At 48.7% G+C, this 18141-nt stretch overlaps 1 protein-coding gene across 1 annotated transcript; it reads right to left on the bottom strand.

Annotated features, from left to right (window-relative positions):
- Positions 1–1394: 1394 nt before the first annotated feature.
- Positions 1395–16514, bottom strand: LOC120503439 (fibrinogen-like protein 1). The gene is made up of 7 exons (XM_039711921.1): positions 16452–16514; positions 13605–14298; positions 10842–11064; positions 7209–7346; positions 6033–6249; positions 3987–4182; positions 1395–1716 (listed from the first exon to the last, which is right to left on the bottom strand). The coding sequence occupies exons 2-7, from the start codon at positions 13977–13979 to the stop codon at positions 1570–1572; spliced, it is 1296 nt and encodes a 431-aa protein (XP_039567855.1). The 5' UTR covers positions 13980–14298; positions 16452–16514; the 3' UTR covers positions 1395–1569.
- Between the last annotated feature and the right edge of the window lie 1627 nt (positions 16515–18141).

The following is an 18141-nucleotide window of genomic DNA, read 5'->3' as shown; positions in this document are numbered from 1 at the left end:
GGATCCCAGTTGGATCCATTCCCTTCCCAGGAATCACCTCCACATTCCCAGGAGATCCTAAACTGGAGGACTGGGATAAATTCTCTGTTGGATCAATTCCGTTCCCAGGAATCACCTCTACATTCCCAGGAGATTTGGATCCTGGTTGGATCCATTCCCTTCCACGTTCCCAGGAGATCTCCCATGTTGGAGCACTTGGATCGATTCCCTGGTGGATCCCAGTTGGATCCATTCCCTTCCCAGGAATCACCTCCACCAAATTCCCAGGAGAGCTGGATCCCAGTTGGATTCATTCCCTTCCACACTCCCAGGAGATCTCCCACATTGGAGCACTTGGATCGATTCCCCATTGGATCCGAGCTGGATCCATTCCTTTCCCAGGAATCACTTCCACATTCCCAGGAGGTCTCCTGCATTGGAGCACTCTGATTGATCTCGTGTTGGATCCCGGTTGGATCCATTCCCTTCCCAGGAATTCCCAGGAGATCTCCCACGTTGGAGCACCCAGATCGAATCCCCACTGGATCCATTCTCTTTCCAGGAATCACATCCACATTCCCAGGAGATTTGGATCCTGGCTGGATCCATTCCCTTCCCAGGAATCATCCCAACATTCCCAGGAGATCTCCCATGTTGGAGCACTCGGCTCAGTTCCCTGTTGGATCCATTCCCTTCCCAGGAATCACCTCCACATTCCCAGGAGGTCTCCCACAGTGGTGGAATTTTATCGATTCCCAGTTGGATCCATTTCCTCCCCAGGAACCACTACCACATTCCCAGGAGATCTCCTGCATTGGAGCACTCAGATCAATTCCCCAGCTGGATCCCAGCTGGATCCCAGCTGGATCCCAGCTGGATCCCAGCTGGATCCCAGCTGGATCCCAGCTGGATCCCAGCTGGATCCCAGCTGGATCCCAGCTGGATCCCAGCTGGATCCCAGCTGGATCCCAGCTGGATCCCAGCTGGATCCCAGCTGGATCCCAGCTGGATCCCAGCTGGATCCCAGCTGGATCCCAGCTGGATCCCAGCTGGATCCCAGCTGGATCCCAGCTGGATCCCAGCTGGATCCATGCCCTGCCCAGAAATCAATCCACCATTCCCAGGAGATTTGGATCCCAGTTGGATCCATTTCCTCCCCAGGAACCACTACCACATTCCCAGGAGATCTCCTGCATTGGAGCACTCAGATCAATTCCCCAGCTGGATCCCAGCTGGATCCCAGCTGGATCCATTCCCTTCCCAGAAATCAATCCAACATTCCCAGGAGATTTGGATCCCAGTTGGATCCATTCCTTTCCACACTCCCAGGAGATTTCCCACATTGGAGGACTTTTATCGATTCCCAGTTGGATCCATTCTCTTCCCAGGAATCACCTCCTCATTCCCAGGAGATCTCCTGCATTGGAGCACTCAGATCAATTCCCCGTTGGATCCCGGTTGGATCCAGATCGTTCCCACAAACGCCAAGAGCTCCTCTTTGGTCCATGCAGAATCCGTTTCCCGGCGCGATTCCCGCCCTCCGTTCCCGGCGTTCCGTGGGATGCGCGGCGGGGAAGGGCCCGGGAGGGGTCACGGGGAGAGGTGGGGCCGGAAGGCGCGCGGCCGGATCATCATCACCACCTTCCGCAGGGAATAGTAGTCCGTGTCCTTCCAGGAATACCACACGATCCCGTCCGGGCCCAGCATCTTCCGGTTTTTGATGGAATATCGGCCGCCCTGGGGAGCAGAGGAAGGAGCTCAGGAGTGGCAAAAAACAGCAAAAATACAGCAAAAAAACCAAAATGCAAACTTTTTTTAAAACCCCATAAAAACATCAAAATCAGTAAAAAATGAATTAATTTGTTTTGATTCTTACTACTTTTTAAAATTTTTATTGCTTTTAATAAAATGTTCTTTATACACTTTTAAAGTTTGAAATTGACTTTACCTTTCTACTATTCCAACCTCACAACAAAAATTAAATACATTAATAATGATGATGATAATAATAATAATAAATACACTAAAGATAATATTCCTCATAATTTTTGTACACTATAATAATATATAATAATATATATTACAGTATAATACTTTGTTATTACAATATAGAATGTTAATATTTTAATATTATAAATATACTATTATTAGTATATTATTCGTAGTATATTTTGATTTATAATATTATTAATATCATTATATTAATATTTTTATAATAATATTGTTATAATAAATACTTACATTAATAATGGAGCCATAATAATTATAATAATTAACCAAAACCAAACCCACCATACACATCAACACATTAAATAAGAAATCTCAAAATTAAAAAAAATTAAATATTTAAATGAATTAATTAAATTACTGTTACTAAACAAAATTACAAAATTAAATTAACAAAATTCTTAACAAAATTAAATTAATTAACGTTAATTAAATTAATGAACCAAAACCACTACAAGTGGGAAACACTTGGAAGCTCCTTTGGGATGGGATCATGGGAAAAACGACCTGTTGGAAATACAGGAGCAGGATTGGGAATGCTGGGAATGTTTGGATTGAGCCCCGGAGAACTTTTCCAACCTCAACAATTCCAGAATGATCTCTAAGGGAATGAGGGATGGGATCCAGCTGTGCCAGGGGAGGTTTATTTGGATTTTGGGAATAATTCCTGCCTGGAAAGGGTTTTCCAGGCCTGGGCTGGGGCAGATTTCCCATTCCTGGATGGATTTAAATCCCTGTGGATTTAAATCTTTCCAGGATCCATGGCAGGATTGGGAATGCTGGGAATGCTTGAATTCATCCCTGGAAAACTTTTCCAACCTCAACAATTCCGGAATGATCTCTAAGGGAATGAGGGATGGGATCCAGCTGTGCCAGGGGAGGGTTTATTTGGATTTTGGGAATAATTCCTGCCTGGAAAGGGTTTTCCAGGCCTGGGCTGGGGCTGATTTCCCATTCCTGGATGGATTTGGGAGGACACGAATCAGTGACAGGATTGGGAATGCTGGGAATGCTTGAATTCATCCCTGGAAAACTTCTCCAACCTCAACAATTCCGGAATGACCTCCCAGAAAATGAGGGATGGGATCCAGCTGTGCCAGAGAAGGTTTATGGGATATTGGGAATAATTCCTGCCTGGAAAGGGTTTTCCAGGCCTGGGCTGGGGCTGATTTCCCATTCCCGGATGGATTTAAATCCCTGTGGATTTAAATCTTTCCAGGATCGGTGACAGGATTGGAAATGCTGGGAATGCTTGGATTCAGCCCCGGAGAACTTTTCAACAATTCCAGAATGATCTCCCAGGGAATGAGGGATGGGATGGGAGGGAACGGCCGCCAGCTGTCCCAGGGGAGGTTTAGTTGGATTTTGGGAATAATTCCTGCCTGGAAAGGGTTTTCCAGGCCTGGGCTGGGGCAGATTTCCCATTCCTGGATGGATTTAAATCCCTGTGGATTTAAATCTTTCCAGGATCCATGGCAGGATTGGGAATGCTGGGAATGCTTGAATTCATCCCTGGAAAACTTTTCCAACCTCAACAATTCCGGAATGATCTCTAAGGGAATGAGGGATGGGATCCAGCTGTGCCAGAGAAGGTTTATGGGATATTGGGAATAATTCCTGCCTGGAAAGGGTTTTCCAGGCCTGGGCTGGGGCAGATTTCCCATTCCCGGATGGATTTGGGAGGACACGGATCAGTGTCAGGATCGGAAATCCTGGGAATGCTTGGACTCAGCCCCGGAGAACTTCTCCAACCTCAACAATTCCACGATTCCAGGAGCAACACCCTCGCTCCTCACATCCCACCCTCTCCACCCCGCCTTTCCTTCACGTCCATCCCGCTGATTTTGAGGAGGAAAATTAATCTCCACCGGGGAAAAAAATTCCCGAAACCCTCCCTCACATCCCACCCTCTCCACCCCGCCTTTCCTTCACGTCCATCCCGCTGATTTTGAGGAGGAAAATTAATCTCCAAAAATTCCCGAACCCCTCCTGGCCTTCACCTTGTAGTAGACGCCGTTGAGGTTGGAGAAGAAGCACTGGTGGTACCACCAGCCCCCGTGGGAAATCTCGGCGCAGATATTCCCGGAATCCGGAGTGCTGAAGCTCCTCTTGTCGTGGTACCAGGCGAAGGAATCCTCCACGGTGCCGCTGAACCCGTCCACGTGCAGCCGGTAGAAGTTTTCCTCGTCCTCGATGCTGCGGGGCGGGGAGAAAAGGAATTTTTTCCTTGGGATTGTTGGAATTTTCATTTTCCGGCTGGGATTTGGCATTCTTGAGGTGTGGCGGCTCTGGCTGAATCCCTGTTGGGATTTATCTCCTCGAAAAGTCAAGGATGAGGAGGGTTTTTCCCTTCTGTTTTTGCCTTCTGGATGGACGTGGTCAGGAATTTGGGAATTTCGGGATGAAACGGGCAGAGCGAGACTGGGAAACCATGACAAAGGAATGTGGGAGCCTTGGGAAAATTCCCTTTATTTATCCAGCACTCTGCACTTGAGCAGCATCCCTGAAATTATTAATTACTGGAATAATGGAATTATGGAATGCTTTGGGTGGGAAGGGACCTTAAAGCCCATCCCATTCCAACCCTGACACTTCCCGCTATCCCAGGCTGCTCCAAAAATATGGCAGGGCATGGAATGGGATGGATTGGAGGTCCCTTCCCGCCCAAACCATTCCAGGATCCTCTGGAGCTGCCAGGGTGGCTCCAGGCTGGAATTCTGTCCCAGCAGAGAAATACTTTGGGATGTGGCTCCAAGGGGAAAAAAAATAGGATCCAGGGAATGCTTGGAGCCTTTTCCAGAGGCTCCAGGAGAGCTGGGATTTGGGCAAGGGCTGGAGGGCCAGGAGCCAGGGAATGGCTTCCAGTGGGAAAGGGGAGCTTGGGATTGTGGGATCTTGGGAAGGAATTCCCGGCTGGGCTGGAATTCCCAGAGGATCCCTGGGAGTGTCCAAGGAAGTGTTGGATGGGCTTGGAGCAGCCTGGGTTAGTGGGCGGTGTCCATGGGATGGGATCTGAGGCCCCTTCCCACCCAAACCATTCTGGGATTCTGGGATCACAGACATTCCAAATCTATTTAGGGGAATTTTTATGGAATACCCTTCCCACCCAAAACATTCCAGGATTTTAGGAGCCACACGCATTTCCAGGAAAAACAGGGAATGGGATCCTCTGGGGCAATCCAGGCACTCTGGGTCACTCTGGAATAATCCCGGACGTGGCTGAGGAGGTTGGAAAAATAAAACACAGGAAGAGGGGAAGGGCTGGAGATTCCAAAGGATTCCAGGAAATAAATGAGCGGAGATTGGAGACAAAATTCCAAACTAGGAAAAAATTTGAGTCCAATTGCGGAATTTTGGGGCAAATTCCTCAAAATCCTCAGATTTTGGGCACAGAGCCCAATAATTGGGGTCAAAAAACAACCGGGAGAAGCCAGGGATTATCCATGGGATCCTACACCTCCTTTCTCCCTTGGATTTGGAATTCTGGCATGGCCGGATGACACCACACATTCCCTAACTCACATCCAACTTTATCCCAACTTTCATCCCAAATTTGGGATGAAATCCAGGTGGGAAGGGAAGGAGAGACCAGGCTCAGCCCGGAAACCTCCCTGGACAGAATTCCCGTTGCCCGAGGGTCTCCCGGGGTTTGAAATCCCGGGAATTATCCCAGGTTTTACCTGAAGACCTGGTAGAAGGCGTGTTTGTGTTTGTTATTCCAGTCTTCCAGGTCGATCCGTAGGGAATAATCCCCCTGGCTGGTCATCCTGTGGATGTTGTCGTTGCCCAGCCAGAATTCCCCGTTGAGGTCCCCAAATCCTTCTTTGTACTCGTTCCAGGTCCGGTTGAAATCCACGGATCCGTCCTGGCGCCTCTGGATGACGGTCCAGCCACCCCCTGCCGGGAGAGGACGGGAAACGGGAAAAATCCGGGGAAAATCCAGGGAGTCCCAGAGAGATCCACTGGAAAAAGCATCCCTGGACAGAATTCCCGTTGCCTGAGGGTCTCCCGGGGTTTGAAATCCCGGGAATTATCCCAGGTTTTACCTGAAGACCTGGTAGAAGGCGTGTTTGTGTTTGTTATTCCAGTCTTCCAGGTCGATCCGTAGGGAATAATCCCCCTGGCTGGTCATCCTGTGGATGTTGTCGTTGCCCAGCCAGAATTCCCCGTTGAGGTCCCCAAATCCTTCTTTGTACTCGTTCCAGGTCCGGTTGAAATCCACGGATCCGTCCTGGCGCCTCTGGATGACGGTCCAGCCACCCCCTGCCGGGAGAGGACGGGAAACGGGAAAAATCCAGGGGAAAATCCGGAGAGTCCCAGAGAGATCCATTGGAAAAAGCGGAATTCGAATTCCAGGGATTGTTCAGGAGAGCTGGAGAGGGATTTGGGATAAAGGATGGAGGGGCAGGAGCCAGGGAATGGCTTCCAGTGGGAAAGGGGACCTTGGGATGGTGGGATCTTGGGAAGGAATTCCCGGCTGGGCTGGAATTCCCAGAGAATCTCTGGCAGTGTCCAAGGAAAGGCTGGAGCACCTCAGGATCATGGGATTGCAGGTCCATGGATCCATCGAAACCATTCCGGGATTCTGGAATCAAGGACACTCAGGATCCATCCTGAGGGATTTTTATGGAATTCAGGGATGGAAAAGGGAAGGGAAACCCTCCCTGGAGTCCCAAATTCCCAGTGAAGGCCTTGGATCCCGAAATTCCTTTCTGGAAAGGAGTCAGGATGGGGATGGATCCAATGCAGGAGAGCTGGAGAGGGATTTGGGAAAAGCGCCTGGAATGGCAGCACAGGGAATGGCTCCCACCATGGCCAGAGGGTCAGATTTTGGGATTTTGGGATCTTGGGAAGGAATTCCTGGCTGGGCTGGAATTCCCAGAGAATGCCTGGATCCCTGGGAGTGTCCCAGGAAAGGTTGGATCACCCTGGGATGGTGGGAGGTGTCGGGGTTGGGACGGGATGCGATTTGAGGCCCTTTCCCACCCAAACCATTCCAGGATTTCTCATTCCCTATGCCTGCTTTGAACCCAAACCACGGAATATCCGGTTGAGACCCACCAGGATCACCCCTCCAACTCCTGGACACCCCAAAATTCCCACCCGAGCATTTCCCAAACCCTCCGGGATCTCCGGCAGCTTTGTGAACACCCCCATTCCCTTGGGAACCACCGCAGCCTTGGAACGGCCGGGATCCAAAAGATCCCTCGGGAATTCCGGACCTTCCGTGTCCATCTCGCAGAGGACCTCGATGGGAATTCCGCGGACCGAGGGCAGGATGCTGTAAATCCCGGATCTCCGGAGCCCGTTGTAGTAGACGGAAGCGCAGTCGATGGGACAATTCCGGCCGTGTTTGATTTCTGGGAATGGGAACGGGGAGAAACACGCGGTTTTTACAGCTTTTCCCATAAATCTGAAAAAGCTGGGGGAAAAAAAATAATCCTGGATTTGGAGGTTCAGGGGTGAAGTTTTGGAAGTGAGGGTCCAGGTTCCGGTGGCCGCTGGGGATTTTTCCAGGGTTTTACAGAGCCTAAAGGGGATTATTACAGGGGAAATATGAAATTATTCCAGGGAGAATCACAAATCATTCCAGGGAAAATTCAGAATTGTTCCAGAGAGAATCCCAAATTATTCCAGGGAAAATTTGGAATTGTTCCAGGGAGAATCACAAATTATTCCAGGGACAATCCCAAATTATTCTAGGGAGAATCACAAATTATTCCAGGGAAAAGTTGAAATTATTCCAGGGAGAATCACAAATTATTCCAGGGAAAATTTGGAATTGTTCCAGGGAGAATCACAAATTATTCCAGGGACAATCCCAAATTATTCCAGGGAGAATCACAAATTATTCCAGGGAAAAGTTGAAATTATTCCAGGGAGAATCACAAATTATTCCAGGGAAAATTTGGAATTGTTCCAGGGAGAATCACAAATTATTCCAGGGAAAATTTGGAATTGTTCCAGGGAGAATCACAAATTATTCCAGGGAAAATTTGGAATTGTTCCAGGGAGAATCACAAATTATTCCAGGGAAAATTTGGAATTGTTCCAGGGAGAATCACAAATTATTCCAGGGAAAATTTGGAATTGTTCCAGGGAGAATCACAAATTATTCCAGGGAAAATTTGGAATTGTTCCAGGGAGAATCACAAATTATTCCAGGGAAAATTTGGAATTGTTCCAGGGAGAATCACAAATTATTCCAGGGAAAATTTGGAATTGTTCCAGGGAGAATCACAAATTATTCCAGGGAAAATTTGGAATTGTTCCAGGGAGAATCACAAATTATTCCAGGGAAAATTTGGAATTGTTCCAGGGAGAATCACAAATTATTCCAGGGAAAATTTGGAATTGTTCCAGGGAGAATCACAAATTATTCCAGGGAAAATTTGGAATTGTTCCAGGGAGAATCACAAATTATTCCAGGGAAAATTTGGAATTGTTCCAGGGAGAATCACAAATTATTCCAGGGAAAATTTGGAATTGTTCCAGGGAGAATCACAAATTATTCCAGGGAAAATTTGGAATTGTTCCAGGGAGAATCACAAATTATTCCAGGGAAAATTTGGAATTGTTCCAGGGAGAATCACAAATTATTCCAGGGAAAATTTGGAATTGTTCCAGGGAGAATCACAAATTATTCCAGGGAAAATTTGGAATTGTTCCAGGGAGAATCACAAATTATTCCAGGGAAAATTTGGAATTGTTCCAGGGAGAATCACAAATTATTCCAGGGAAAATTTGGAATTGTTCCAGGGAGAATCACAAATTATTCCAGGGAAAATTTGGAATTGTTCCAGGGAGAATCACAAATTATTCCAGGGAAAATTTGGAATTGTTCCAGGGAGAATCACAAATTATTCCAGGGAAAATTTGGAATTGTTCCAGGGAGAATCCCAAATTATTCCAGGGAATAATTGTTCCAGGGAGAATCCCAAATTATTCCAGGGAAAATTCGGAATTGTTCCAGGGAGAATCACAAATTATTCCAGGGAAAATTTGGAATTGTTCCAGGGAGAATCACAAATTATTCCAGGGAAAATTTGGAATTGTTCCAGGGAGAATCCCAAATTATTCCAGGGAAAATTTGGAATTATTCCAGGGAGAATCACAAATTATTCCAGGGAAAAGCTGAAATTATTCTAGGGAGAATCACAAATTATTCCAGGGAAAAGCTGAATTTATTACATGGAGAATCACAAATTGTTCCAGGGAAAATTTGGAATTGTTCCAGTGAGAATCACAAATTATTCCAGGGACAATCCCAAATTATTCTAGGGAGAATCACAAATTATTCCAGGGAAAAGTTGAAATTATTCCAGGGAGAATCACAAATTATTCCAGGGAAAATTTGGAATTGTTCCAGGGAGAATCACAAATTATTCCAGGGAAAATCTGAAATTATTCCATAGAGAATCTCAAATTATTCCAGGGAAAATTTGGAATTGTTCCAGGGAGAATCACAAATTATTCCAGGGACAATCCCAAATTATTCCAGGGAAAAGAACCAAAAACCTGTAAAAAAAATCACTAAAACCAGAGAAATGACAAAATAATTTTGGGTTTTTAAGTTGAAAAAACCCCAAATTTTATGGTAAAAACTCGAAATTTTGGGAAATTTTTTGTGGTTTTTTTGGATGGAAAACACTCCTTGGACTTGTGCAAATTCCAGGTGTGATCCTGAGCACATCCCACACCCACGGAGATGGAAAAGCTACGGAACTGGGATGGAGCTGGATCCCGCCACCATTCCTGATCCCATTCCTGATCCCATTCCTGATTCCATTCCCGCCACCTGGATGCCACATCTCCTCCTGGGAAAGAACCAAAAACCTGGCCAAAAACCAAAAAACAAAAAATTCACTAAAGCCAGAGAAACTACAAAAATTTGTTGGATTTTCAAATGGAAAAAATGAATTTTTAATGGTAAAAACTCCAAATTTCCAGGAATTCTTTGTGGTGTTTTTGGATGTCTAGATTCCCAGAATCTGTGCAAACTCCAGGTGTGATCCTGAGCGCACCCCAAGCCCACGGAGCTGGAAAAGCTACAGAACTGGGATGGAGCTGGATCCCACCACCATTCCTAATCCTATTGCCGATACCATTCCCAATCCCATTCCTGATCCCATTCCCGCCACCTGGATGCCGCATCTCCCTCTGGAAAAGAACCAAAAACCTGGCAAAAAAAAAAAAAAAAAAGAAAAATTCACTAAAAAACCAGAGAAATTACAAAAATTTGTTGGACTTTCAAGTAGAAATAAAAGAATTTTTATGGTAATAACTCCAAATTTCTGGGAATTTTTGGTGGGGTTTTTTTGGATGGAAAACATTCCCAGAATTTGTGCAAACTCCAGGTGTGATCCTGAGCGCATCCCACACCCACAGAGATAGAAAAGCTACGGAACTGGGATGGAGCTGGATTCCGACACCATTCCGGATCCCATTCCCAACACCATTCCCAATCCCATTCCCGGCCCCATTCCCGCCACCTTGATGCTGTATATCCTCCTGGAAAAGAACCAAAAACCTGCCCAAAAAAAAGAAAAATTCACTAAAAAAACAGAGAAATTACAAAAAATTGTTGGGTTTTCGAGTGAAGAAATAGAATTTTTAATGGTAAAAACTTCAGATTTCTAGGAATTTTTTGTGGTTTTTTTGGGTGGAAAATGTTCCAAGAATTTGTGCAAACTCCAGGTGTGATCCTGAGAACATCCTACACCCACGTAACTGGAAAAGTTACAGAAGCCCCCATGGAAGTGGGGGGAGCGGGATCCCATCGCCGTTCTTGATCCCATTCCGGATCCCATTCCCGGCCCCATTCCCGATCCCATTCCCGGCCCCATTCCCGCCACCTGGGTGCCGCATCTCCTCCTGGAGGCGGAGGTCGGCGGGGCTGAGGCAGCTGGGGTTGCGCCAGGCCCAGTCGGCCAGGGCGGAGATGTTGTTGATCTGCGCCTGGATGTCGTAGAGCAGCGTGGCCTGGATGTGCTGCAGCGTGCTGGATTCCCGGGAATGCTGCTCCAGGTCCTGCAGCCTCTGGATCAGGCTCTGGTTCCGCCCCGCCGCCTCCTCCTGCTGTGGGGGGAAAAACAGGATTGGGAATGATGGCAAGCTGGTGGGTTCGTGGATCAAAGATGCCAAGGATTGGGGTTGGAATTCCCATGGTTCCCACTCAGATTGGTGTTCCCAGGATTCTGTGAAGGGAGGGAAGAGCAGGTTGGGAATGTGAGGATGCTGTCCAAACATCTTTTTCATCGGGATATTCCAGTTTGTCCCATTCCCTGGGCAGGGAAACTCCCACTGTCCCAAGGTGATCCAACCTTTCCTTGGACACTGCCAGGGATCCAGGGATTCTCTGGGAATTCCAGCCCAGCCGGGAATTCCTTCCCAAGATCCCACCATCCCAAGCTCCCCTTTCCCACTGGAAGCCATTCCCTGGCTCCTGGCCCTCCAGCCCTTGCCCAAATCCCAGCTCTCCTGGAGCCTCTGGAAAAGGCTCCAAGCATTCCCTGGACCCTTCCCTGATCCCAGTGAACATTCCCAGCTCTCCCAGCCTGGCACTGGATCCATCCCCATCCCAACTCCTCCTGGAGAAGGAATTTTGGGATCCAGGGGCTTCCCTGGGAATTCAGGACTCCAGGAAGGGTCTCCCTTCCCTTTTCCATCCCCAAATTCCATAAAAATCCCTGGGGATGGATCCTGAGTGTCCTTGATCCCAGAATCCCGGAATGGTTTGGGATGGGATCCATGGACCTTCAATCCCACCCCATTCCAACCCCAGTCCCAGGGTGATTCAAACCCTGTCCGGGGACACTGCCAGGGATCCAGGGATTCTCTGGGAATTCCAGCCCAGCTGGGAATTCCTTCCCAAGATCCCACCATCCCAAGTTCCCCCTTCCCACTGGAAGCCATTCCCTGCCTCCTGGCCCTCCAGCCCTTGCCCAAATCCCAGCTCTCCTGGAGCCCCTTGAGGGATTCCCTGGATCCTTCCCTGATCCCAGTGCACATTCCCAGGTCTCCCACCCTCTCCTCATCCAGAGAATTCCAGCCCTGGATGCCCCTAAAGGAACATTCACATCCCTTTCCCTCCTTTTTTCCCCAGGAAAATCAGACTCTGATCCCGTGTAAAATCCAGGGTGAGGCTGGCAGGAGATTCCCAGAGCGGATTCCGGGGGATGAACACCCCGATCCCACCTGGAATGAGCCGCTCTCTCCTTGTTCCCAATTGTTGGCAGATCAGGCTTTATCCAGAAATTCCCAAATCTCGCAGCAGCCTGGGAATTCCCTTCCGCTTCCCAATTCCTGCCGTGGGTCTGGCAGTGGATCCACAGCCCTTCCAAAGGTGAAGGAGATTCCATGGATAAAACTCAAGGATTTGGGGTTGATGCTGAGGAAATTATCCCTGGAAATCTCCTGATCCCAGTTCTGAACCGGCCAAATTCCAGGAGCTGGAAGTGCCCATGGAAAAAATTCTGTGGACACTTTTTCTTGGGATCTCCAGGGCTTTGGGAATGGGATGGATCTGCAGCCCTCAAAAAGGTGGAGGAGATTCCATGGGTGAAACTCAAGAATCTGGGGTTTATGTTGGGGAAATTATTCCTGGAATGCTCCTGATTCAAGTTCCAATCCTGCCAAATTCCAGGAACTGGGAGCGCCAATGGAAAAAACTCCATTAACACTTTTTCTTGGGATCTCCAAGGTTTTGGGAATGGGATAGATCCGCAACCCACCAAAAGGTGGAGGAGATTCCACGGATAAAACTCAAGGGTTGGTTTTGAGGAAATTATCCCTGGAATGCAAGTTCAAACCCTGCCAAATTCCAGGAGCTGGAGGTGCCCATGGAATAAACCCCATGGACATTTTCACATGGATCTGCAGGGTTTGGGGAATGGGATGGATCCACAGCTGAGAAGGATTAAAGGAGGAGATCTCATGGATAAAACTCAAAGATTTGGGACTGATTTTGAGGAAATTAACCCTGGAATCCAAGTTCCAACCCTACCACATTCCAGGAGCTGGAAGCACCAATGGAAAAAATTCCATGGACACCTTCACCTGTATCTCCAGGGCTTTGGGAATGGGATGGACCCACAGACCTTCTAAAGGTGGAGGAGATGCGATGGATAAAACTCAAAGATTTTGGATTGTGTTTGAGGAAATTAACTCCGGTGTCTAAGTTCCAACCCAACCAAATTCCAGGAGCTGGAAGTGCCCATGGAATATATCCCATGGACATTTTTACATGGATCTGCAGGGTTTTGGGAATGGGATGGACCCACAGCCCTTCTAAAGGTGGAGGAGATTCCATGGATAAAACTCAAAGGTTTTGGATTGGTTTTGAGGAAATTACCCCTGGAGTTCCAACCTTACCACATTCCAGGAGCTGGAAGCGCCAATGGAATAAATCCCATGGACAATTTTACCTGGGATCTCCAGGGCCTTGGGAATGGGATGGATCCACAGCTGAGAAGGATTAAAGGAGGAGATTCCATGGATAAAACTCAAGGATTTGGGATTGATTTTGAGGAAATCAACCCTGGTGTCTAAGTTCCAACCCTGCCACATTCCAGGAGCTGGAAGCGCCTACGGAATAACCCCCACGGGCACCCCCTCACCTGTATCTCCAGGGCCTTGAGGCGGTGCCGGTGGTTGCGCAGCTCCTCCTGGAGCTCGGCGATGAGCTCGCGGAGCTCCAGGATCTGCTGCTTGCGCTCCTCGTTCTCGTGCAGCCAGTAGGAGACCTCGTCGGTGCAGCGGAACAGGTCCGGGCAGCGCTGCTCGTCGCCCTGCGGCAGCGTGGCCACGATCCGGCACCGCCCGTCCGGCAGCACCTGGTTGCTGTACTCGCCGCACCGGATCAGCCCCGGAGATCCCCGGGGATCCTCGTGCTCCCGGTAGCCGGCGGGAAGGGATTTCTCCAGGGATTGGCGGCTCAGCGCGGCCACGAGGAGGAGGGAGAGCAATCCCGCTTTTCCCGGGTGGAGTTCCATGAGGGAAGGCGGCGGCGCCGAACCGGGAATAATTCCCGCGATCCCGGGAAATGCGGATTTATGGGATCACAGATCACAGAGATCCGGTGGGGATCTAATCCCGTAGAATTCCAATCTGGGATCAGCTGGGATCCTCCGCTCTCTTAAAACTCCTTGGTCTGCAATTCCCGCCCTCCGGAACGGGTTGGAGGGCGTGGAAGTCGGGATGAAGTGACCAAATTCTTGGGAATTACGGAATTCTGGAATCCTGGCTGCTTGGGATCAGGCGTGGGAAGGAGATGGCTCCCCCAGACTGGGTATCCCGGTATTCTGGAGCTTCCTGGGAATGGGAATCAGAGCAAGGAGATGGATGATGGAAAATTTTTTTGGGAGCAGCATCCAGAGGTGCTGCCAAAATTCCAGGATCCTTCCAGGAATTCCCAAGGAAACACAGCATGGATTAGATCCCACTAAAATTCCCTGTCCCATTCCAGCCATTCCCAAGGATTCAGGATATGGATCAGACCCCTCCCAACATTCCCTATTCCATTCCAGCCATTCCCAGAAAAAAAGGACATGGATTAGACCCCCCCTTCAAAATTCCCAATCCCTCTCCAGCCACTCCCAAGGACATTCATGGATCAGAGCCCTCCCAACATTCCCAGTCTCATTCCAGCCATTCCCAAGGATTCAGGACAGGGATTAGACCCCCCCAAAATTCCCCATCCCACTCCCAAGGACATCCAAGGATCAGACCCCTCTCAACATTCCCTATCCCATTCCAGACATTCCCAAAGATTCAGAACATGAATCAGACCCCTCAGAACATTCCTTATCCGATTCCAACCATTCCCAAGCATTCAGGACATGGATCAGACACCTCCCAACATTCCCTGTCTCATTCCAGCCATTCCCAAGGATTCATCCCATGGATTAGACCCCTCCAAAATTCTCTATCCCATTCCCAGTGCCATCCATGGATTACACCCCCCCCCCTCAAAATTCCTTATCCCACTCCAGCCCTTCCCAGGAAAAAAAACCCCATTGATTAGACCCCTCCCAACATTCCCTATCCCGTTCCAGCTCTTCCCAAGCATTCAGGATTCATGGATTAAACCCCTCCCACCATTCCCTGTCCCATTCCAAACATTCCCAAGGATCCAGGATTCATGGATCAGACCCCTCCCAACGTTCCCTATCCCACTCCAGCCATTCCCAAGGATTTAGGACATGGATTAGACTCAATCCCCCCCCACTCAAAATTCCCAGTCCCATTCCAGCCATTCCCAGGGATTCAGGACAGGGATTTGACTCCTCCCAACATTCTCAATTCTGTTCCAGCCATTCCCAAGCATTCAGGATTCATGGATCAGACACCTCCCAACATTCCCAATCCCACTCCAACCATTCCTAAAGATTCAAGATTCATGGATTAAACCCCTCCCAACATTCCTAATCCCATTCCAGCCATTCCCAAGGATTCAGGACAGGGATTAGACCCCTCCAAAATTCCCTTTCCCATTCCCAGTGCAATCTCTGGACTAGAACCCTCCCTCAAAATTCCTTATCCCACTCCAGCCCTTCCCAGGAAAAAAAATCCCCATGGATTAGACCCCTCCCAACATTCCCTGTCCCATTCCAAACATTCCCAAGTATTCAGAATTCATGGATCAGACCCTCACAACATTCCCTATCCCACTCCAGCCATTCCCAAGGATTTAGGACATGGATTAGACTCAATCCCCCCCCTACTCAAAATTCCCAGTCCCATTCCACCCGTTCCCAAGGATTCAGGACATGGATCAGACCCCTCCCAACATTCCCAATCCCACTCCAGCCATTCCCAGAAAAAAAAGGACATAGATTAGGACTCCCAACATTCCCAATCCCACTCCAGCCATTCCCAAGGATTCAGGATTCATGGATCAGACCCCCTGGAAATTCCCAGTCCCATTCCACCTATTCCCAAGGATTCAGGACAGGGATTCGACCCCTCCCAACATTCCCTATCCCCTTCCAGCCCTTCCCAAGGACATCCACGGATTAGACAACCCCCCTCCCTCCCTCAAAATTCCCTATCCCATTCCAGCCATTCCCAGGAAGGAAAAGACCCATGGATTAACCCCCCCACACACCCAGAATTCCTTATCCCACTCCAGCCATTCCCAGGAAGAAAAAAAAAAAGGATTAACCCCCCCACACCCAGAATTCCTTATCCCACTCCAGCCATTCCCAGGAAGGAAAAGACCCATGGATTAACCCCCCCCCACCCCCAGAATTCCTTATCCCACTCCAGCCATTCCCCGGAAGAAAAAAAAATCAGGACATGGATTACACACACCCAAAATTCCCTATCCCACTCCAGCCATTCCCAGCAAAAAACCCCAACGCGTTCCACCCCCCCCCGAAACAATTCCCTGCGTCTCTTCCCAACTTTTCTTGGTAAGAAACTCCGGGGGACCCCCCAGATCCCCCCCGAAATTCCCGGCTCACCTGGGAGCCTCCAGGCCGGACCCTCCGGGAGCGGCCGGCGCCGGCTCCGTCCGGCCGCCCGACCCTTGATTCCCGCTGATCCTCTCAGGGCTCTAAAAATAGGGATGGGTGATCCGCCGGCGGGAAGGAGGATCCCCGGGAGCCCCGGCCTGACCTTCTCAGCCCGCCCGGGATTATTCCGGGATAGCGGGAGAGCCGCGGGGCTCCGCTCGGAGCCGGTGCGGGGCTGGCCCCGCTCCCGGCGCTGAGTTATTCAGCCCCTCCTTCCTCCCCCTCCTCCCCTTCCTTCCCTCCTCCTCCTCTTTGCCCTCTCCGCTCCCTGTCCCCTTTCCTTTCCTTTCCTTTCCTTTCCTTTCCTTTCCTTTCCTTTCCTTTCCTTTCCTTTCCTTTCCTTTCCTTTCCTTTCCTTTCCTCTCCCTTTTCTCTCCGTTTTCTCCCCCTTTTTCCTCCCTTCCCCCCCTTTTTTCCCCTTTTCCACCCTTCCCCCATTTTGTCTCCCTTTTCCCCCCTTTTTCCCTTTTTTCCCTTTTTTCCCTTTTCCCCTTTTTTCCCTTTTCCCCTTTTCCCCTTTTTTCCCTTTTTCCCCTTTTCACCTTTTACCCTTTTCCCCCTTTTCCCTTTTTCTCCTCTTCACCTTTTTCCCCTTTTCCCCTTTCCCCCCTTTGCTCCTTTCCCATTTTCCCCCTTTCCCTTTCCCCCCTTTTCATTTTCCCCTCTTTTTCCCCTTTTCCTTTTCCCCCCTTTTCTCCTTTTACCCTTTTCCCTCTTTTCCCATTTTCCCTTTTCCCCTTTTTCCCCTTTCCCCCTTTTTCCCCTTTCCCCCTTTTCATTTTTCCATCTTTTTTCCCATTTTCCCCCTTTTCCCCTTTTCCCCTTTTCCCCCTTCCCCCTTTTTCCCTTTTTTCCCTTTTTCCCCTTTTCCCTTCCCAGCTGCAGGAATTTGGGTGTGGAGAAACTTCCTTTCCAACAAAGAACAATGCCATTTCTAAACATGATAATACCATATAAAACTATCCATGTACTTTTTTATTGAATGATACAGGAGAGAGCTTTACTTATTGTATGGCACAGTGGAGATTTGAAGAATACAGACTTTAGTTTCTTAAAGATTAAATTTTCCCCCTTTTCCCCTTTTCCCCCTTCCCCCTTTCTCCCTTTTTTTCCTTTTTCCCCTTTTCCCTTCCCAGCTGCAGGAATTTGGGTGTGGGGAAACTGAGGCAGAGCTCCACGGGATCCGCAGGCCCCGCCCTTCCCAAAAAATCCCGGGAATGTCGCGGAAGAACCGAGGAAGAAAAGGAAGGAAAGAAAAGGAAGAAAAGCAGGAAAAGGAGGAAAATTTGAAAGGTGGAAACGAAGGCAACAAAATCGGGAAAAACAAACAACTAAAAAAAAAACCAAAACCAAAAAAAATCCCCAAAAACAAAAACAAAATAAACATCAAAAAACCCCCAAGAAACAAAAAAAAAATATAAAAAAAACCACAAAAAAAATTAAAAATAAGAAGAAAAACTGGGGAAAAACAGGGAAGAGGAGGAAAATGAGGGAAAACCCAGGATGGATCCGGGAATTCTTTGGGATCTTTAATGGGAAGGGCGGAATCTCGGGGCCCCCCTGGACCAGGGTCTGATCCCGGAGTTCCTCTCCGGCTTCAGGGATGTTCCCACCTGGAATGGGCGATCCCAAATCCTCC

This window comes from Passer montanus, unplaced genomic scaffold, assembly GCF_014805655.1.
Source record: "Passer montanus isolate IOZ18808 unplaced genomic scaffold, ASM1480565v1 scaffold255, whole genome shotgun sequence".
In the NCBI taxonomy this organism is placed as follows: Eukaryota; Metazoa; Chordata; class Aves; order Passeriformes; family Passeridae; genus Passer; species Passer montanus.
The sequence above is the reverse complement of the archived record's forward strand: the minus strand, read 5'-3'. Positions and strand labels throughout refer to the sequence as shown.